Source organism: Choloepus didactylus, chromosome 3, assembly GCF_015220235.1.
Source record: "Choloepus didactylus isolate mChoDid1 chromosome 3, mChoDid1.pri, whole genome shotgun sequence".
NCBI classification, from domain to species: domain Eukaryota; kingdom Metazoa; phylum Chordata; class Mammalia; order Pilosa; family Megalonychidae; genus Choloepus; species Choloepus didactylus.
Window position 1 is genome coordinate 180,201,081 of NC_051309.1, and position 22,641 is coordinate 180,223,721.

At 36.9% G+C, this 22,641-nt stretch overlaps 1 protein-coding gene across 1 annotated transcript in view; it reads left to right on the plus strand.

The window, feature by feature from the left end:
* The window catches only part of CPE (carboxypeptidase E), a 124,043-nt gene that overhangs the window by 85,892 nt on the left and 15,510 nt on the right, over positions 1–22,641 (plus strand). Inside the window, exons 2-3 of the mRNA XM_037830964.1 lie at positions 9,466–9,662; positions 11,291–11,458. Of these exons, the coding sequence (XP_037686892.1) occupies positions 9,466–9,662; positions 11,291–11,458 (365 nt within the window). The remainder of the gene's footprint in view (positions 1–9,465; positions 9,663–11,290; positions 11,459–22,641) is intronic.

Here is a 22,641-nt window from a genome sequence, read left to right on the forward strand (position 1 = left end):
ATAACAAGATACTGTGTGATGGTAGTACAATATTTTAAGTATAATGAATAAAGCTGAGTGTGAGTATGGTTGAAAAAAGAAGGCTAGGGGCATGTATGACACCAGAAGGAAAGGTAGAGGATAAAAACTGGGACTGTATAACTTAGTGAAATATAGAGTGGACAATGATGGTGATTAAATGTAGAGATGTGAGAAAGTTTTTACATGAAGGAGAACAAGTGAGTGTCAACATTGCAAGGTGTTGAAAGTGGGATGGTATATGGGAAAAAGTACAATCAGTGTAAACTGGGGTCTACAGTTAACAGTAACATTGTAATATTCTTCCATTAGTTGTAACAAAGGCAGTATACTAAAGCTAAATGTCAACAGAAGGGCATATAAGGAGGGGTATGGGATTCCTGTTGTTGATTTTTTTTTCTTTATTCTTTTATTTTTTTCCTCTTCTTTCTTTGTGGAAGAAATGGAAATGTTCCCATATAGACTGTGGTGGTGAATGCATAACTATGTGATTATATTGGGAGCTATTGATTGGCCACTCAGGATGGATTGTTTGGGGTGTGAATAAAACTGTTTAAAAAGTAAACAGAAAGATACAAGTACTGGAGAAGATGTGGAGAGAGAGATATACCTATTCACTGTTGGTAGGGAAGTAGAGTGGTGCAGCCCCTCTGTAGGGCAGTGTGGTGGTTCCACAGGAAGCTAAGTATAGGGTTGCTACATGATCTTGCAACCCTGTTATTTGGTATACACGTGGAAGAACTGAAAGCAGGGACATGGACTGGCACTTGCACACTGGTGTTTATGGTGGCATTAGTCACGATTTGCAATGGATGGAGGTGGCCAACGTGTACATAGATAGGTGAATGGAAGGACAAACTGTGGTGTATACATACAATGGAATACTGAGCAGCTGCAAGAATGAACGAAGCTGTGAGGCATGCAACTAGGTGGATGAACCTTGAGTACATTATGTTGCCTGAAATAAGCCAGAAACAAAAGGACAAATATTGTAAACCCTCACTAATGTAAACAAACTGTAATGAGCAAATGCTGAGAATTGAATTCGAGAGCATAGGTTATCAGGGGATAGAACATGGGCAGAGATTTGGTAATCGAGGATGCAGGAGTACAGAATGTTCAATAAGGCTTATTATAAAGGTTCCTAGATTGTAAGCTCTTACAGCAGTCACATCTATTCCTGAGTTTTATCGGTTATCTAAAAGTTATTTATTTGGTACAAAATTTATATTTTCTGTAGCATACTATTTAATTTAACCTGTATGTTCAATTTATTTAAACAACATAATTACATGGAATCTAGAATAGGGAATGAGATCTTGTTATTCTGTATAGGTTAATATCATACCCTGATATATCCCAGATTATTTTAAGCAGAAAATAAAAAAGTACTTGCAAAGTCCCCTTAAGGGACTGGGGAAAAATGTGGAAATATTAAACTTCCCTTCCTGGGGAATTCCTGATATTTTTACAAGCATTAGGGATTCACAATTTAATAAGTCAAGCCCTTGATCTTGGGGCTTGCCCTTATGAAACTTATCCCTGCAGAGGAGAAGCTAAGCCCACTTATAATTATGCCTAAGAGTCACTCCCAGAGAAGCTCTTTTGTTTCTCAGATGTGGCCTCTCTCTCCCAGCCAACTCTACAAATAAACTCACTACCTTCACTCCCAAGGGTGTAAGTCTCCCTGGCAACATGGGACATAACTCCCAGGGATAAGCCAGGCCCTGGCATCATGGGATCGAGAATGCCATCTTGACCTAAAGGGGGAAAATAATTGAAACAAAATAGAGTTTCAATGGCTGAGAGATTTCAAATAGAGCAAAGAGGTCAATCTGGCGGTTATTCTTATATATTATGCAGATATTCCTTTTTAGTTTCTAGTATATTAGAATAGCTAGAAGGTAATACCTGAATCTGGGAGTGTAATGCAGTAGACTTGATTCTTGATGATGTTTGTCTAACTATATAGCTTTTATTGTGTGACCATGTGATTGTAAAAAAACTTGTGACTGACATTCCCTGGATCCAGTGTATGGGCAGATGAGTAATAAAATAAAGAAAAAAATATATATAAATAATGGGGGGGAATAAGGGGTATGTGATTGTGCCAGTTTGTATATTTATGTCCCCCAGAAAAAGCCATATTCTTTAACACATTCTTGGGGGCAGATGTATTAGTGTGGATTGGGTTGGAACCTATTGGTTCAGTGTCCATGGAGATGTGACCCACCCAACTGTAGGTGTTAACTCTGGATAATTTCCATGGAGTTGTGGCCCTGCTCATTCAGCATGGGCCTTGGCTAGTTTACTGGTGCACTATATAAGCTCAGACAGAAGGAGCTCACAACTAGCTGGAGTTGAGACAGACATTTTGAAGATGGCCATTGGAAGCTGATGCAGACATTTTGGAGAATGCCATTTTGAAATGCAACCTGGGAGCAAGCAGATGCCAGCCATGTGCCTTCCCAGCTAACAGAGGTTTTCTAGATGACAACGGTGTTTCTCCAGTGAAGGTACCCTTTGTTGATGGATGCTTTATGGCCTTGAGACTAACTTTGTAACCAAATAAAGCCCCTTTTATAAAAGCCAATCCATTTCTGATGTTTTGCATTCCAGCAGCATTAGCAAACCAGAACAGTGATATTTTGGCTGTCCTTTTTTATTTTTATTTATATTTTTTTCTTTATTTTGCAGTAATGAAAATGTTCTAAAATTGATTGTGGTGATGAATGCACAACTCTATGGTGATACCATGAACCATTGATTGTATACTTCGGGTGGATTATATTGTGTATGAATATATCTCAGTAAAATTGCATTAAAATAATTCTGTATGAATCTCTGCAGAATAATTCTGTAATGTATTCCATTTTGACTGCCCATTAAAAATCAGGTAAAGTAAGACTTCCCTTTCAAGATGGCATGTTAATTTAATTGTTTTTAAAGGGAGTAAGAAGCAGGAGGAGAGGCTATGATGCGTCTGGACTCTGTAGTTTCCTTTGCAACAATTTTTTATTCTTTTGCCTTTTCTTGGTTTGTTTTCATCCCTTCTTTATTTTCTCCTCATCTCTTCTGTTGAAGATAAATCTTTTTATAACCATACCCACCTTCTTCCATGTTCATTTGATCTCTGGAGATTTGCATTTCCTTTAGGAATATGCAAAGCATTTTAGGTTGCTAAAATGTGCTAAAACATGAGCCCATTAATGACTTTCTATCTGACAAGTTCTAGGAAACTTGCAGGGTTCAGTTTCTGCAAGAATGATTTACAGGTTATAATACCTTAGGATGTCAAACAGGTGAAAACAATTAGCAGCAGGAATATCTTAACTCCAGGTTTTACCTCTGAGGAAGGGACTTATTGATTAATGATGGTAGCACACTACTGCTAATTAACAGCACTGAATTAAAAATGTGAATGTGGTTGAAAGGGGAAGTTTTGGGTCCTGTATGTTATGAGAATGAAAGTTAAAAGACACAGAGAACCATATTTGTACAATTGACTATAGTTAATAGTACAAGTATAAGAAAGTTCTTTCATGAATTATAACAAATGTATGACATTAAAGAAGGTGTTAATAATAGGGTGGTATACGGGGGAAATACACCTAATGTAAACTATGGACTATAGTTAACAGTAATATTCTAATTTCTTTCATCAATTATAACAAAAATAGCACAATAATGCAAAGTGTCAACAACAGGGGATATATGGGAACTTATACTCATTGCATGACTTTATTTTAATGTAAACTACAACTTCTTTAAATAAAAAATGAAAATAATTTTAAAAAAATATGCTAAGTGAAAGAAACTGGACACAAATTACTATATATTGTATGATTCAATTTATATAAAACATAACTATAAATAAATCTATAGAGATAGAAATTGATTAGGGGTTAGGTAGGGTGACTGAGGAAGGGTAGAGGCATTGAGTGGTGACTGCCAAGGAGCATGGAACTTTTCTTTTCAGAGTAATGGAAATGTTCTAAAATTGATTGTGGTGGTGAATGCACAACTCTGTGAATATACTAACAGCCTTTGTTTGTACACCTGGGTTGATTGAATGGTATGTAACTACATCTCAATAAAACTGCTTTAAAAATAAAACAAGAAAAATGCCCTTTTCATTCCAAAGATGTTTCCAATCTGCTTGTACAACAGTTGGTAAGTCACTTCATTCAGTGATTATGCATCTTCTTTAGCCATTTGTTTATCTTTTTCTCAAAATCATTAGTCCTGTACACACTTTACTGTGATAACTTTGAGAAATGGGGTAAGGTTGTATCGTAAAGCTTTGTATGCCTTTTATTGTAGACGCTATATTTAATCAGCAAGGTGTTTAGTATATTAGATGTACCAGAAACTCATTTTGGAGTTGTCACCAGCTCCAAGACTCACGTAATTGCTAAATAAATATATACTTTCTAAATGAGCCTGGGGGCTTAAATTTTGGCAAAAAATTAATGTTGGAGGAAGAATAGACTCAACTCAGTGTGGGTTTCATCTCTCTTTACACGATGAAAGATGGGAGAATTCTGTTTCTGTAATCAAATTCTATCTTAAAATGCCCTTAACCTACTTAATGATTCTATACTTCTTTGTGGATTTCCACAACCAGTTTTCACATTTGGTATCTTATTTTCCATTGGCTATTCTCCCTCTGCTGTTTTATTCCCATATAGAGGTCATTGAATAATTGACTCTAAGATTTGAAAGGGACCCTCAAAGTTATCTGAGCAGTCACTCTTCCCATCTGTCAGTCTGTCTGCTATTTACAAGAGGAAAAAATATTAGTTAGGGAGACAGAGTAACCACTGAGTCAAATAAAGGGGTGAAAATCAATTTAAGAGCATCCTGTTTGTGGGAATAGGAGACTGTTATTTTTAAAATTTCTCCCCTTGATTTGATCCTTTCTTTCCCACCCTGTCCACTGGGGCTATGGATTTCTGCTATATGGGCAATCTGATCACTTAGGGCGTAAATGTCTTTTACCATTTGGGAGCATTGCCAACCTGTCTTGAGGTTCAAACTTCATCCATCCACTAAGCCTCAGTGGGTGTGAGTTTCTGGGATATAGAGTATTTAAATTTTATTTTTGAGACAATGAAAATTTCTTTACTTTTTTTTTTTTTTTTTTTTTTTTTGCTGCCTTAAGTATTTCAGATTATATTATTATAAAGTTAGGGCAAATTAAGAATTACAAGTTAGATACCTTTAATAATTTGCCTGCTCTGGTTAGAATTTATGCTATTATTTTTCATGATTTCAGTATACTATAGATCTTATTTTAAAAACTTAGAAATTATTCTTATCTCATTCCAACAAGAACGTAAATCCAATCAGGTACATTAATTTGGTCTGAGATACAAACATTAAAGATATAAACTCAGCCCTGCCAGGCTGGACTTGATTTGTGAGGTGCTTGTCTTTAAATGATCACATTTAAAGACATGATGGATGATGGTGTGCCATGTGACATAATTGGAAAACCAATAGCTACATGAAATTGTGGGAAAATTGATGCAACAGAGAAACTGTATTTCTTGAGCCTATACGATGCAACCTGTGCAAAATATAATTCCTCAATTGCAAGATCAGGAGCTCAGGATAACTACCGTATATAAAGGAAAATAAATTAGCCAGTGAATGAGGAAAATAAAATGAATGTAAAAGCAACCATCCCCAAGTGTACTGAAAGGGGTGCTTTATGCTGCCTTTTCTTCCCATTGCTAGGAGAGAGACGAGCTAACACAAGCATACGTGTGCATCACTGACTGTACCCACAGGGAATGACGTACCTGGCAGCCGAAGCCCTTTTAAACCTGGAATTTGTTCTTCTATGTAAATAATGTCAACAGGCAGACATACATCAGCCACTTACCAGCCTGTTATAAACTCTGTCTTTCTAGCCACAGAAGAGAAAATTAAGTGACGAAAAGCTGCTACTTCTCTTTTAATAAGATGAAGGTAAACTGACACAGAAAGGGCCAAAGTCCAAAGTTTTTGCTTTTGTCCCCATTTCTGGATTAAGGATTCTGTAGGCAAAGTCTCTTCAGAACCCTTTGCTTAGACTCTATAACAAAAAAAGCCTTAGAGAGCTGCTTGCCAGGAGAGGTTTTGTGGTTCTCTGGTGACCATGGAGATTAATCTTCTTCATGGGAAATCAGCTGTTCACAACACTGCTCCTTCACTCCCAAAGAAGAATTCCAACTCCTGCCTGGAAACAGCGGATACAGCAAAGGCTATTGAAGCCTCTGCGTATCCCATGCGGGGTGTGACTCCTTAAAGCTGCCTTCGGTCTCCTTCAGCTATTCATCTTTGCAGTTCACTGCACTGGGGAGGTTTCCGGGGAGCCAAGGCTGCAACTGCATCTCAAGATGATGCTTGAGGCTGTCAGTCAGGGAGCAGTGAGGATGGGATTTTAAAGGAAGACCATTCACGCATCCATTTACTCATGAATTTACTTAGTGGATATTTGTTGTGTTCTTGCTATGTTACAGACTCGATGCTAGGCACGGGTGATGCACTAGTGAGTTAGAATAGATGCTGCCCCAGTCCTAAGAGACCTTGTGGTCTGGAGGGGGTGGGGTGAATTAATGAAATATTCACACCGATGAATGTATATTTTCAAACTGGTGTTAAAAGTAAGAAAGGAACTAGACTTTGACAAAAGACCCTCTGAGGAAATGATATTTGTCCATAATTAGAAGAATGTGAAGGCAGAATGTATTGAGTGTGGAGTTGAGAGCGACCAGGCAAAAGCCCTGTGGCTGCAGGAAGCACAGCTGAAAACCAGGAGGGAAAGGGTGGAGTCTGAGGAGGCTGGAGAGACAGACCACCCCGGAGTTAAAGACCTTGTAGGGTATGTCGGTCTTTACTGTGAAAGCTATAGGAAGTTGTTCATGGATTTTTAGGTGGAGGTGACCTAGTGAAAGTTGTGTTTTGAAATGTTAAAGCTTCGGGAGGCATAAGGGCTGGTGAGAGGACAGGACAGCGAGGTGATGGGAATGTTCCAGTTTAGAAAGTCGGAGCTGGTTAGTTCTGTAGCCAACATTCCTTCATCGTTGCCTCACGCCTGAACTTCGCTCTCGTGCATGTCTGCACCCTCCTCCAGACTCTGCATTCCTTGAGTTCAGGAATGCTGCCTGATTGCTTTGGGATACTCTGCAGTGTCTGATACAGGGGACTGCAAATATATGTGCAACAAATGCTATACTTGAACAATGTGGCTCTTCTTCATTTTCACAAGATATATCAGGATGCTTAAAGAACATAGTTTTTCTGTATGTAGCTGATAGGGTTTTATAGTTGCATAATTTATTCCTAAGGAAAGAGGATGATAAAATTACACTTGCTGTTCCTTTGCTGAGTCACATGTGCCTTGCTTTTTATTTCCATACATTAATATCTTCAAGATGACCTATGCACTCCTAACTTCATGTCAACATAGAGCATTATTGTCATTTTTATTACTCTCTCCTCACAGATACAATAGTCATATGGAGGGAGATTTGTCTCTGAGAGGAATTTCCTAAAGAGTTGAAGAAGAGAAATCACACTGGGAATTTTCAGGAATTGCATTGCAAATATAAATTGGTAAAGCAGCAATAGGGAGTAGTGTGGCCTGTGGCAGAACTGAGGAAGTCATTTCCTGCCCCAAAGTATTATAATAAAAATACAAAATATACTATAGCAGCCAGATAAAACATCTGGAGGCTCAGTTTGGTTAAGTGACAATGAGTTTACTATTTCTCTTTCAAATGATTAAAAACATTTTTAAACACAGAGAAGTAATAAAAAATTGCAGTGTACTTCCTCTACTCTTACAGGGTGTTGGGCTGTGAACCAAGCTCTTTTGAGGGACTTGAAGATTCAAAGCTATAAAGGGGTAAGGGAGCTGGACCAGAATGCCTCCTAAATTGTACTCTTCTCAAAAAACTTTGGGAACCAGGTGTCTGATTTCCCTCTGGCTACCTAGGCTCTGTTTTCTTTGTAATGGGCGTCTACAGTTTCTTTTTTGTCTCAATCAAATCAGTACACCCAGAAAGGGGAAAGTGTAAAACACATGAGTTTAACAGCAAGGAAGAAAGTTATCACTACTTTTAAAATCATAAGCGAATAATTTTTTTCTTACACTTCCTGGACAAGTCTCTAGTGAGGTATTTTAATTAGAGACTCTCAAAGTAAAAAATGAAGGGGGTATAAATAGCACTGATCCTTCTCTCACCTGATCCTTAGTTTAAGATTAGCATAAATGCAGGCTGAGAGGTTACACAAGGGCATGGTTTTCTCTGGTTAGTGGTTACTTAAATCATGCACTCAGGAAACCCAGGTGAAGAACATTTAGATAACATATTTCCAGGAGAAAATTAATTCCAACCACTTTTCTCACATCAGTAGTGAGTAGTCCTAGTAATTTTATATATGAGAGAATCCTTCCCACTCCAGAAATTGGGGCCATAGGATGGGTGAAGCAGAAAGGAGCCAAACAGGATTAACTAAGGTCACTTTGCCACTATGCTTTGCAATTTCATTATACCTCCTAAAATACAACAGAGAACAGCAGAAATGGACAATGGTGATTGATGTGTGAATTCCAAGCCCATCAGCAAAATTTGCCTTCTTGGGCTGCATTTGTGCAATGATGGTGATGAAAATAACTGTCTTCCATATTTTAGTGGGCTGTTGTAAAGAGAACATTAGTTTATGCATGGTGATGTACCTCACAATTATAAGATAATGTGATGTAATGATATTAAAAAATAATTATAGCAAACACATAGCACTTGTTATATTATTTAACATAGTTCTTATAATAACTTGTGAGGTAGGATCTATTATTACCTTTATTTTATAGATGGTGAAACAGAGCCATAAAGAGCTGAAAAGACTTGCTCAAGTTCAGCTAGAAAGAATTGGTGCTAGGATTTGAACACTGGCAGCCTGGTTCCAGAATTTGTGCTGTTCAACCCTATGGCTTAAGAAAAAATGCACAGACTTTTAATTAACTCAGAGGACAAGTTCTCCACTTACGGGTTGTGTCAGTGCAGTCAGGTCTCATAAGCTGTCTGAATTTCAGTTTGCTCGTCTGTAAAAAGGATATGGACAATAACACCTATGTTTAGGTATTTGGTGAGGATTAAATAAGAAAACATGCAAAGTGCTTAGTACAGGTTTTGACAAATAGGAGGCACACAATATATTATTAGCACAGTTATTGGGAGTGGGACAGGTAGCTAGAGAGAGAAGAATAGAAGGATAGAAGGAGCATTTGGAGAATTCTAATATTTAAGGTTGATTTTGTAGCCATTGCTTTTGGAGGGAAAAGAAGCTGTCAATTTTGGGTAATAAGTGTTAGTAGTTGTACAACATATTCAGCATTGTATGTCATTTGCCTTCTCTTTGGCCTTATAGAAAATATCCATTTTGGTCTTTCAGGTGAGCCTGAATTTAAATACATTGGGAATATGCACGGTAATGAGGCAGTTGGACGGGAACTGCTCATTTTCTTGGCCCAGTACCTGTGCAACGAATACCAAAAGGGCAATGAGACCATCGTCAACCTGATCCACAACACTCGAATCCACATCATGCCTTCCCTGAACCCCGATGGTTTTGAGAAGGCGGCATCTCAGGTCAGTGCCGGCCACGTCAGACCTGGGCGTGCTTTCTTCATTCCTTGTATGTTTGCACATAGGTGCTTATCCATCAATAATGCTCTCACTCAAATCTTACAGGCAGTGCCGTGAAGGGTCTCAGTGATAGCTGGCTCAGCTTGCTGATAAAAAAAATGCTCGGAGCTCAAGGGATGATGGGTGGTAGTTTCTTCAGCAGACGTTGTGAATGTGAAATTTTTTAAGTCAATATTTTATTAATGTTTTGTTTGCGCTATTGAATCAATAATATTAATTCATCCTTGTTTGTAACTAGGTAAATTTCCTTCTAAAACCCACAACTATGAGAAATATATACTGCCATGAATTGAAAAGTTGTGCCCTTGCGGTCAGATACACTGACAGCTTCGGTGTCACAGCGCCCTCTACTGAATTCAAGGCAGAAAGACTTTTGCCCAGATCTATATTTTACTGATGATTAATCCTTGGTTTTATGTATCATGAATAAAGTAAAAAGAGCTTACCTCTAAAATAAAAATAACCTAATAGGTTTTAACTGTTAGGGAAACTGGAAAGTAACGGCTTTTTAAAAGAAGATAAATTGTGTGTGTTCCCTTTCATTATGGAATAGACAGAGCTGGGGGCATTATATTTGTTGTTCTCTATAATTTGAAATAGTTTTCTTACTTTGAGAAAATGTTAAATGAAGTATTTTGTGTGTTTACCTACAGTTAAGAAACTGATTTGTAACTTAAAAATAAAAGATCCTATGCCCGATAATTTGACATTGTACGAAACCCTGACAGTGTATTTATGTAAATAAGAATTACATTGATGTCATTTCTAGAGTAATAAGAGAAAAAAATCTAGGAACATATAGAATTAAATTACTTAATATTTTATATTCAAAACCATAATTGGAATGGACAAAAAGTTATCATTGCTATTTTCTATTTTATAGGTTTTTGATCTTCATAGTTGAAATGTCTAAGATTAAATGATCTCATAAATATGGGAGTTATTTATATATGATATATTTGATGTAATTTAATAAGAAAACCCATATTACAGAACATAATGGGATATCTTGGAAATTCATTAATTTTACAGATTGTACCATTAGTAAAATGAAGGTTTAAATTAAACAGAAATTCCTCAAATCATAAACTTTAAATCTAGAGCTCATATTTTTTTCACATAGACTCTAAAAGGGAGGTATGTTGTCAAAATAGAAATAACTCATGCTAAACTCATGTTTAAATTCTAATCTTATTCAGTAATTTAATATTTTAAATATTTCTGTGATTTACAGAGGCCATAAATATTTTACATAAACCTAATTATAGAGTGGCATGTTTTGAAACAGGTCATCCATTACTATTTAACAATATTGACATTTTGTAATTTGCTGGTAAATATCTTTAGAGTATTGTTATAATTGTTGAAAATATTATTCACTAAAAAACTCTCAAAATCCCCACAATAAATACTTTTAATCTGAAACCATCATGTTTCTATCAGTAAAATAGTGAAAATGCCATTATGGAAGGATACTATTGAAATAATTATTTTAAAATCATTAATGAAGACTTTAAATAGGTAGTGACAATAACAGTGAGTGACTGATGACTTTTCTCTTTGTTTTTTAGCCTGGTGAGCTGAAGGACTGGTTTGTGGGTCGCAGCAACGCCCAGGGAATAGATCTGAACCGGAACTTTCCCGACCTGGATAGGATAGTTTATGTTAATGAGAAAGAAGGTGGTCCAAATAATCATCTGTTGAAAAACCTGAAGAAAATTGTGGATCAAAATACAAAGGTAGAGGACATGTATAGTTTTCTCCACTTTAGCCTAAGGAAGTATGTTCTAGAATCTTTATCATAGAGAAAGATATAGGAATATTGTCAAAGCCTGTATGCTGTAGCTAACTATGGCTGTGAAAAATCAAGGCTGGAAGGACCCGAGCCTGAAATCAGCCCCGCCCCTTGGAATGAGGGGGGCATTCTTAGAATGGGGGAAGGGGGGCAGTTGTGGGTGTCTTAGAAAGTCCCCAAGGCCCTTCCAGAGGTCTTAGCTGATGGGCTCTTCCTTCAGTATTTCAAACTGTTGATCTCTCTCTTCTCTTTCAGAAATTTCTCCTCCTTTTTTTTGTTCAACCCTTCCTCCTAGCTCTTCTACTGCCTTTCATGTCAGTACTCAGTTTCTTTCCCTGCTCCTTCTACCTCTGCTTAGATGCCAGCCTTCCTCAGGCCTCCATCTGAGTCCTTCGCCTCTCTCTAGGTTTCCATACTTTCCATGTCTTCAATGCCATCTATTATCCACGTTCTCCCAGATCCAAACCTCTAACTGCAGAACTTCCTTGAAGCTCTAGTTTTCAGATTTCCTTCCCTTTACATGGTGGCACACAGTGCCTCAAGCTTAGCATGTCAAGAAACAAACATTGTTTTCCCTCAGAAATTACAATTCTCTTATTTAGCCAGTCATCAAAGTTAGAAATACCAGAATCTACCATGATTTTTCAAACTCTGTCACCACTCACCTGCAATTAGTCACCCACGCTCAGTGATTTTACCTCCCTAATTCTTCTTCAGTCTTCCCCTCCTCTGCAAACTCATGCCACTGCTTTACTTCAGGCCCCTAGTGTTGCTTGCTCTGACTAGTGCAGTAGCTCCTATTCTTGTTTTGTGTCCAGCCCCTCCCAACTCCATTCAATCTTCTAGAACTCCTCCAGAGTGATCCTTTTAAAATACAAATTATTGCTTTATAGCTTAGAAAACTTTTCCAGCTCACCACTGCCCAGAGGATAAAGTAAAAGCTCAATATGGTAGAATAGTGTGAGGGTTAACAGTAGGGACTCTGGAGCCAGCCACCTTGGTTCAAATCCTGGCTCCATACTGGCTGTGCAAGCTTTGGAGAGTTACTTAACCTCTCTATGCTTCAGCTTCTTCCTCTGAAAACTAAAGATGATAATAGTACTTACCTCTTAGGGTAAATATAAGGATTGAATGAGTTAATATATACAGAGTCCTTGAACAAAGGACAGAACAGTATTACCCTTTCATCATAATTTCTCAGTACTCTTACGTATTTCAGGGCTGGGCTGACACATTTGCATACTCACTAAACATTTGATACTCCTTCAAACCAACCTTGTTTGAATATTGTTTTCAGTATCTACTTGGAGGAGAGGCTGAGCCCATCCTGGAGGAAGGGTGGAGAGAAACTGCTGTTGGAGGCTTTTGGTTCAACTCTGCTTATTAACTCTTTCTAGTGCCTTTCCTAAGTAAGAACTTGGAAAGTACAATTTCTCCATTTTATAATAGACCAGTGTTGCTTAGGTGTCCTTAGCACCTGGTAACTGCTGACTGGCCGTTCTTTAATCTGCATCTAAAACCCAATATACTCCAGTGGCACCAGCTCCGTTTTTCTCCCCGATACACCATTTTCTAATAATTTTTGTGTCTTTGTATATGTTGCTGTTCTCTCCATCTAGACTATTCTTTCCTTTTCCTCCATGTGTAGAATTCTTTCTTATACTACCTAGCTCAAATGTCACCTCTCTTATGAAGCCTTCCTCCTCTCTTCCAGACAGACAGAGTTAAGCCTTCCTTTATGTTCTTTGTATATACTTCCACCATGATGCTTATTGCTACATGTAGCTTTATTTCTGTTATTATAGTTATTTATTTACGTGCCTATTTCTACATTTTATTATAAACTTTGATTCATTAATTGTAGAAATTAACATTCATATTTGAGTCCAGCACATAGCAGGCTGAGGGCCTGTTATGGATGAATGCAATCCAACCTGGCAAGCAGATGATGATATCTGAAAATCTAGACACTGAAAATCAGTAGATGGGGTTCCAGAAAACAAAAACAAAAACAAAAACAAAAACAAAAAACATTCACCAAGTGATTGGGATGTGGGATGGAGGGCACAGGAAACGGAGATTAGGAGTCCCAGGTTTTTGGTCTGAAGTCCTTCATTTAGACTTATTTAGAATTCTCCTTAAAACTCCCCTGCCTGTATTTAGGTTTCATTCTAGAAACCTGGGCTGATTCTAGAAGTGGAGGGTTGGTCTGAGGAAAGGACTGCCAAAGACTGAGGATTCTGGCAGAAACTGAGAAGGGAGTAGCTTTAAAACATTCCTGTTTCTGAGTCACAGATACACTTGCAGTTTCTTAACCCCCAAACCATCTTTCCTGGGAGAATGGAGAGCTGGAAAGCCGGGGGCTGGAGGAGAGCTGGGTAATCAGAGGTGAAAATAGGGCAGTCCTGTGTGATAAGCTATGAGGGAGAAGACAAAAGTGAAAAACTGCTCTGGAAGCCGAGTTCCTGATATTAGCCCACAAGTTTTCCACATTGCTTGCATTAACCTGCTGTTGTGACTTGCCAGACTGCTATGAAAAATAACACACAATGGGCTGGCTTAAACAACAAGTATTTATTGTCTCACAGTTTGGAAGCTAGAAGTCCAAAATCAAGGCATTAGCAACACCAAGCTTTCTCCCCCAGTTCCGTAGAGTTCTGGTGCTGGCTTGCCACAGTCTCTGGGGTTCCTTGGCTTGCTTCTCTGCTTCCTGTGAAATCGTGATCTCTTTCTCTCTCCTTCAGTCTGCTCTTCTATTTTTTTGCTGACTTTTGGCTTCTCCTTGTGGTTTTCTCTGACTTGTGGCTTCTTGTTTCTTTTCTTTATAAAAAGGCCTCCAGTAATATGAATTAAGATCCTAGTTTCCTAGGCTGCTTAGGCAAATAATACCATGAAATTGTTTGTCTTAAACAATGAGAATTTATTTGCTCATGATCTTGAGGCCAGGAAAATGTCCAAATAAAGGCATCATCTAGGTGATGCTTTCTTCCTGAAAACTGGTGTTCTGGAACTGGCTGCTGGAGATCCTTGGTTCTTTGTCACATGGCAAGGCACGTGGTGGTATCTGCTGGTCTCCCCCTTTTCTTCTGGATTCCACTGATGTCCAACTGTGGCTTTTTTTTCCTCTTTATCTGAATTTTATCTCTCATAAAGGACTCCAGTAATAGGATTAAGATCCATTCTGATTGAAGAGGGGCATACCTTAACTGCAGTAACTCCATCAAAAGATCCTACTTACAATAGGTTCACACCCACTGGAAGATGTATTAAGATTAAGAACATGTCTTTTGAGAGGTTACATAATTTAATCTACCATACTTACCTATGCTTTAAATCTGTGAAATGTGGAAAAAAATTCCTGTCAACGCTCATAGAAGAATTACGAAGTAAGTTTGTGTTGATGAAATATTTGATAGGTGAACTCTGCAGAAGTATCATTATTTCCAACCAGCACTGTCTTCCCCACCCCTTCCCAACTGAACCTGTTTAATATTTGTGTAATCTCTATGCAGATGTCTTTCATTTTTCCAGTATAGGTGACATTTATTTAAAAAATGCTTGTTCATGGTTCTCTCTTTTAATAAGAGCTTTAATTAAAGAATCATTTCAATGCTACTACTTTTTCTGGGTAAAGGTAAATTAAAAGAGAGTTACTTGAAAATTAAAGTTTAGTTCCTTTCTTGGAACATAAGCAAGATTTGTTTAATTTATACGAAATCTTCAGTAAACCTGCTTAGTAATTAATCATGGAATGATATTGCCCACTTCTGGCTCAACTTTTTCCATCTTTGTCACTAAGAGTGAGACAATTTTAGACCTAGCATGGTATAAGGTATACAATAGGCATTTGATTACTGTTGCTGCACATACCCCCTTTCCAATTTCCCCTTCTCAGTCTCATATCTATATCCCTTACAGCTGTTTTCAAGTTCAGGGTTTAAATTTATGCTTGGTGTGCCTAAGAATCATCAGCTAAAAATGCGGGCTCCTGCAGGTGCTGACTCAGGAGGGCTGGGGTGTGTAGCTGTAGGAGTGGGTAGTGGCAGGAACCCACATTTGCAACAAGCCCTCCCGATGTACCACTTGCATGTGATGTGCTCCTTGCTCTTTTGATCCTCTTACCTCTTAATAGAAGCTCTCTGTTAACTCTCCCACAGTCTTCCTGTTAAGTCCTTTCCCATCTGCTTCTTGAGCCCTTCTGCCTGGTCACCCTCACTGTCATCTGGGCTCTGTTTGTGAATCCTGGACTGGGTTTCTTGAAGGCAGAGTAGATTAAAATAAATCAGAATAATTTCTCCAAGTTTATGCTTGTTTTTAATGGCTAGATTTGTGCAGATAACTGAATAAATACAGCTTTCAGATAGTTTAAGAGCTAAAACCATCTAATTATAGAACATAAGATTTGAACTGTATTTATAGGCTTTTAATGGAAGTTTTAGAGACAGGTTACAATTGACTACAGATTCTATTAGGGGCTCAATTTTAGGAGTGTTCCAGAGGCTTGTCTATGTATTACTTAAATATATGATTACACTATACATCCTCAAGGGGTCTCAGCCTTTAGTCAGTCTAAACGGCTCTATTAATAGTCAAAGAGAAACTTAGTTTAGTTTATTATGCTGTGGAATTTGCCTGCTTTTGAACATATTGGTGGTATGCCTCTTGGCACTAGTGTACATGTGACTTAAGAACTAGCAATAGGATAAACCTAATAGCCTCAGGCAACTCTGTATAGTCAGGTTTCTGTTCATAAATTTATTTAAAAAACAGTTCCTTTAAAAATGTTTTTATTACAAAATTAATATGCTATTACAAACAAAAAGATAAAGCAAATATAAATGAGAAAAATAACCCATTACTCTATAGTCTTAAATGACTACCTTTCCCATTTTGAGATGTATCCTTTAAAGCTATTTTTATGCATGTTTTGGCCTATAAATATAAGGAAGCACACCATGAGTGCTGTTTTGAACACTTTCACCTGAGTAATAAGTATAGGCGTATGGTCTGCTGTGGACTGGCCTTGCCCCCTGACCTTCCACCACTCCAGCCTTTCACGCAGGAAGTGTCCTGATTATTTCCCACAGTGGCCATGTGTACACACGCCCCCTCCTTTCATATTTTTGCTGCTCTTGTCTTTCTTCCCTCCGATCCAAATCCTACCTTATTTTTTTCTAGAGATTAGTGAAGTTATTTCTTCCTGAAGTCCTCAATGATCCTCCAAACCCACAGTGATTTCTGCCTCTTCTGAGCCCACTGAAATATTTGTCAGTACCAATCACCAGCTTTGAGTAAATATAGGGAATGAGGGGGATGAACAAGAAGGAGAAGGCTTGAAAATAAATTCAGCAGCAAAAGAAAAACAATTTGAACAGAATATTATAAAAGAATGTGTATTAAACTCATATCAAATAATTTAATGCCATTTGGAGCAATTAGAAATAATAAACCATACATACATTCATTGTAAAAAAGCATGTGCATTATATTTTTAAAAAATTGAATCTCCCATATTAGTTATTTTTAGTTCAATTTAAATTGAAATTTATACTGGATTTAATTTAAAGTAATGAGAACTCTAGAAACAGATCTAAGTATGTATAAAAGTTTAGTGTCTGATACAGGCATATTGCAAACCATTGTGGAAAGAATGAATAATTTAATAAATGGAATTAAGACAATTCCATCAAACAAATATCAGCATAGCTCAAAATAAATTCTAAATGTATTATAATTTAAATATAAAAGGCATGAAACTAGTAAAAGGAAGTTTAGATAAATATATCATTTTGAGTGAGAAACAGAACCTTCTAAGAGCTTTATAGAACCTGGCATATGGTAGCCACTTAATAAGTAGTAATTGAATGAACGAAGTATAAAAGCAAAGAAAAAGAACATAAAGAAAAGACTGATAGATTTGGCAACATAAATATTTTAGTACTCTGTATATTGATAACATAAAATTTGAAAGCAAATGACAGTCTTGGAAAATATGTACAATATGTAGCAGATAGAGGCTTAATGTTTTTACTAAATAAACAGTTCTTACAAATCAATAAGAAAAGCTATGCATTTCAATGGAAAAATCAGTTAAACCATATATAAATGTGTCAGAAAGAATAAATACAAATGGTCACTACATATAGTAAAAACAATTGCTGTTTTATTATTAATCAAAGATGCAAATTAAAAACATTTTATTTTTCATTTATCAAGGTGAAAAACTTGAAAAAACAATCTGTACCCAGGGTTGGTAAGAGTGATTAAGAAATGGACAGTTTAATTGCACCATTGCTGGGTTTATTGCTGTGCTTTACAGGGGTCAGTTTGGAAATACGTTTTATAAAACTTAAAAACGTGTTTGGCTTTTGGTCAAGTCATTCCATTTCTAGTGATTTCCTGCAGGAAAATATAGACCTGCAGAAAGGAGCTATAAGGGTGTTTGCAGTATTTTTTATTTTTTTCCTGGTAAATAACCCAAATACTTGTCAACTGGAGATTGACTGATGTGTGTAGTGGCTGTTTACTGGCTGGGCTGGGGTCCAGGCTCTGCCACTGAGCAGCTGCTCATCTGAAAGTGGGGGAAAATTCAGTCCCTATCTCATTGAGTGAGTGAAAATTAAATGTGTTAATACAATGTCAAGTACGTAGAACAGAGCCTGAAATATAGAAAGTGTTTAATAAGTACTTTCTGATACTGCTCAGCCATTAAAATAATGTTTTAGAAAGGTATTTAATAACATGAAAAGTGTTATCTGCTGTCAAATAAAAAAAAAGCAGGTAAAATGGTATATAAATTATCAGTTTAAAAATTATATAAGTGCATTGGAAAAAGCAACTGATATATGAAATGTTAGCATTGGTAAAGTTATGAGTAATTTTCATTTTCATTTTGTAATGAGCATTAAAAAAACCTCAAACAAATAATTTTAAAACACCCTATTGTAAACCATACTTTCACGTAATTATGAGTAACCTTAGTGAAAAACAGGATAGTACTAACACAGTAAGGTTGATGTACCAAAGCCGACATGGACTTTATGGTTTCATAGACTGGATTTGAATACTATCTGTGTGAACCTGAACATGCTATTTAACACATCTGATCCTCTGATTCCTCCCTGTGAAATGAGCATGAATATCTCTGCATATAGAATGGGGATGTTGTAAAGCTCAGTAAAATAGTGCATGTGAAGGCTATTCATAAATACAAGATCTTATTATAACCATCAAGCCTCTATTAATCTGTAAACAGTAAGGATCAAATCTCCAGTAAAAACTTCAAAAACTTTAAAAACTTTTTTTCTTTTTATTTAATGGCCTTTATTTCTCAGAGCAGTTTTAGGTTTACAGAAAAATTGGAAAGAAAGTACAGAGAGTTCTCTTAGACCCTTTTTCTCCCCTTGCCCAGAGTTTCCCCCTTTATTACTATCTTCCCTTGGTATACGTTTATTACAATTGTTGAACCAATATTGATACATTATTGTTAACTTAAGTCCGGAGTTTGCATTTGGCTTCGCTCTTTGTGCTATGCAGTTCTATGGTTTTTGAGAAGTTCAGGATGTCATGTATGCAACATTATGTATCGTACAGGACAGTTTCACTACTCTAAAAATGCCCTGGCCTCCACCTGTACATCTCTCCTCCCCACCTCACCACCCCAGCTCCAGCAGCCACTGATCTTTTTACTGTCTCTATAGAATTGCTTTTTCCAGAATATCATATAGTTGGAATAATACAGTATTTGCCCTTTTCAGACTGGCTTCATTCACTTAGTAATGTTCATTTAATGTTCCTCCATGTCTTTTTGTGACTTGATAGCACATTTCTTTTCATCGCTGAATGATATTCCACTGTACAGATGTATGTACTACAGTTTGTTTATCCATTTACCTATTTACAGGATATCTTGGTTGCCACTAAGTTTTGGCAATTATGGATAAAACTGTTATAAACTTTTGTGTGCAGGTTTTTTTTTTTAATTCAGTTTTATTGATATATATTCACATACCATATAATCCATCCAAAGTATACAATCAGTGGCTTACAGTGTCATAATATACTTATATGTTCATCAACACAATCAGTTTTAGAACATTTTTATTATTCCAAAATAAAGAAAATAATAAAAATAAGAAAGAACACCCAAAACATTCCATAACCCTTATCCACCCTATTTTTCACACACACACACACACACACACACACACACACACACACATATAGATGTCTTTATTTTAATACTCATTTTATATGCAGGTCTTTGTATGGACATAAATTTTCAATTCCTTTGGGTAAATATTTAGGAGTGCTATTTCTGGTATGATAAGACTATGTTTAACTTTGTAAGAAAATGCCATGCTGTCTTCTAAAGTGGCTGTACCATTTTGCAGTCTCACCAACAATGAATGAAGAGTCTCTGATGCTCCACATCCTTGCCAACATTTGTTGTCTGTGTTTTGGATTTTAGCCATTCTAATAGGGGTTACTGGTATCTCATTATTGTTTTAATTTTCAATTACCTAAAGACATATGAGCACTTTCTGCCATCTCTATACAGGCATACCTCATTTTATTGTGATTCACTTTATTGCACTTTGTAGATACTGCATTTATTACAAATTGAAGGTTTGTAGCAATCTTGTATAGGACAAGTCACAGCACCATTTTTCAAACAGTATGTGCTCACTTCATGTCTCTGTGTTACATTTTGGTGATTCTTCAGATATTTAAAACTTTTTCATTATTATTATATCTGTTATAGTGATCTGTGATCTTTGATGTTACTGTTGTAATTATTTTGGGGTACCATGAACCATACCCATTTAAGATGGCAAACTTAATAGAGAAATGTCTTGTGTGTTCTAGCTGCTCCACCAACTGGGCATTCCCCACTTCCCTCCCTCTCCTGGGGCCTCCCTATTTCCTGAGACACAACAAGATTGAAATTAGGCCAATTAATAACCCTTTAATGGCCTCTAAGTATTCAGGTGAAAGGAAGAGCTTCACGTCTCTCACTTTAAATCAAAAGCTAGAAATGATTAAGCTTAATGAGAAAGTCATGTTGAAAGCCAAGGTATGCCAAAAGCAAGGCCTGTTGCACCAAGCAGCTACCCAAGTTTTGAATGCAAAGGATAAGAAATGAGACAGACTTATTGCTGGTGTGGAGAAAGTTGACTGGTCTGTAAGGAGGATCAAACCAGCCACAACATTCCCTTAGTCAATGCCTAGTCCAGAACAAGGCCCTAACTGTCTTCAGTTCTGTGAAGGTGCATAGAGGTGAGGAAGCTGCAGAAGAAAAGTCTGAAGTTAGCAGAGGTTGATTCATGAGGTTTAAGGAAAGAAGCCCTCTCCATAACATCAAAGTGCAAGGTGAAGCATCAAATGCTGATGTTGAAGCTGAAGCAAGTTATCCAGAGGATCTAGCTAAGACAATTGAACAAGGTGGCTACACTATACTAAACAACAGATTTTCAGTGTAGATAAAACAGCCTTCTACTGGAAGGAGATGCCATCTAGGACTTTCATAGTTTGAGAGAAGCCAGTGACTGTCTTCAGAGTTGCAAAGGACAGGGGCTAATGCAGCCGGTGACTTTAAACTGAAGCAAATGCTCATTTACCAATCTGAAAATCCAGGGTCCTTAAAAATGATGCAAAATCTGCTCTACCTGTGCTTTATAAATGGAACAACAAAATCTGGATGAAGCACATATTTTTACAACATGGTTTACTAAATACTTTAAGCCCACTGTTGAAACTTACTGCTCAGAAAAAAATATTCCTTTCAACAGGTTACTGCTCATTGACAATGCACATGCTCACCCAAGAGTTCTGATGGAGATATACAAAATAAATATTGTTTTTATGCCTGCTAACACAGCATCCATTCTGCAGTCCATGGATCAAGGAGTAATTTTGACTTTCAAGTCTTATTATTCAGAAATACACTTTGTAAAGCTATAGCTGCCACGAATAGTGTGATTCTACTGATGGATCTGGGCAAATTCATTCAAATACATTCAGGAAAGGATTCATCATTCTAGATTCCATGAAGAACATTCATGATTCTGGGGAGGAGGTCAAAATATCAGCATGAACAGGAGTTTTGAATAAGTTGATTCCAACCCTCATGGATGACTTTGAGGGGTTCAAAACTTCAGTGCAGGAAATAACTACAGATGTGGTAGAAATAGCAAGAGGACTGGATTTGGAAATGGTGCCTGAAGATATGACTGAATTTCTGCAATCTTATGATAAATTTAAATCCATGAGGAGTTGCTTCTTTTGGATGAGCAAAGAAGGTGATTTCTTGAGAAAGAATCTATGTCTGATGAAGATACTGTGAACACATGTTGAAATGACAACAAAGATGCAGAATATTATATAATCTTAGTTGATAAAGCAGTGGCAGGGTTTCAGAGGATTGACACCAATTTTGAAAGAAGTTCTGTGGATAAAATTCTATCAAACAGCAATGCATGCTGTAGAGAAGTATTTCATGAAAGGAAGAGTCAATCACTGTGGCAAACTTCTCTTATATTAAGAAATTGCAACAGTCACCCCAACTTTCAGCAACCACCACCCTGATCAGGCAGCAGCCATGGCCGTTAAACGAGAAAAAAAAATACAACTCACTGCAGGCTCAGATGATGTTTAGCATTTTTTAACAACAAAGTATTTTTAAATTAAGGAATATACATTGTTTTTTAGACATAGTACTATTGCACACTTAATAGCCACCTACAGTATGGTGTGAATGTAACTTTTATATGCACTGGGAAACCATGAAATTCATGTGACTCACTGTATTTCAATATTCACTTTATTCACTTTATTGAACCCACAATATCTCCAAGGTATGGCTATATCTTTTTTTTGGTGAGGTGTCTGTGCAGAACTTTTGCCCATTTTTAAATTGGATTGTTTCTTTTCTTAATATTGAGTTTTAAAAGGTCTTTGTTTATGTTGGATAAAAGACCTTTCTCTGATAAGAGTTTTGCAAATATTTTCCCACAGTCTGTGGCTTGTCTTTTAATTCACTTAACAGTGTCTGTTGCAAAGCAGTTTTAAATTTTAAAGAAGTCCCATATCAATTTTATGAATCTTTCATGAATCATGCTTTTGGTG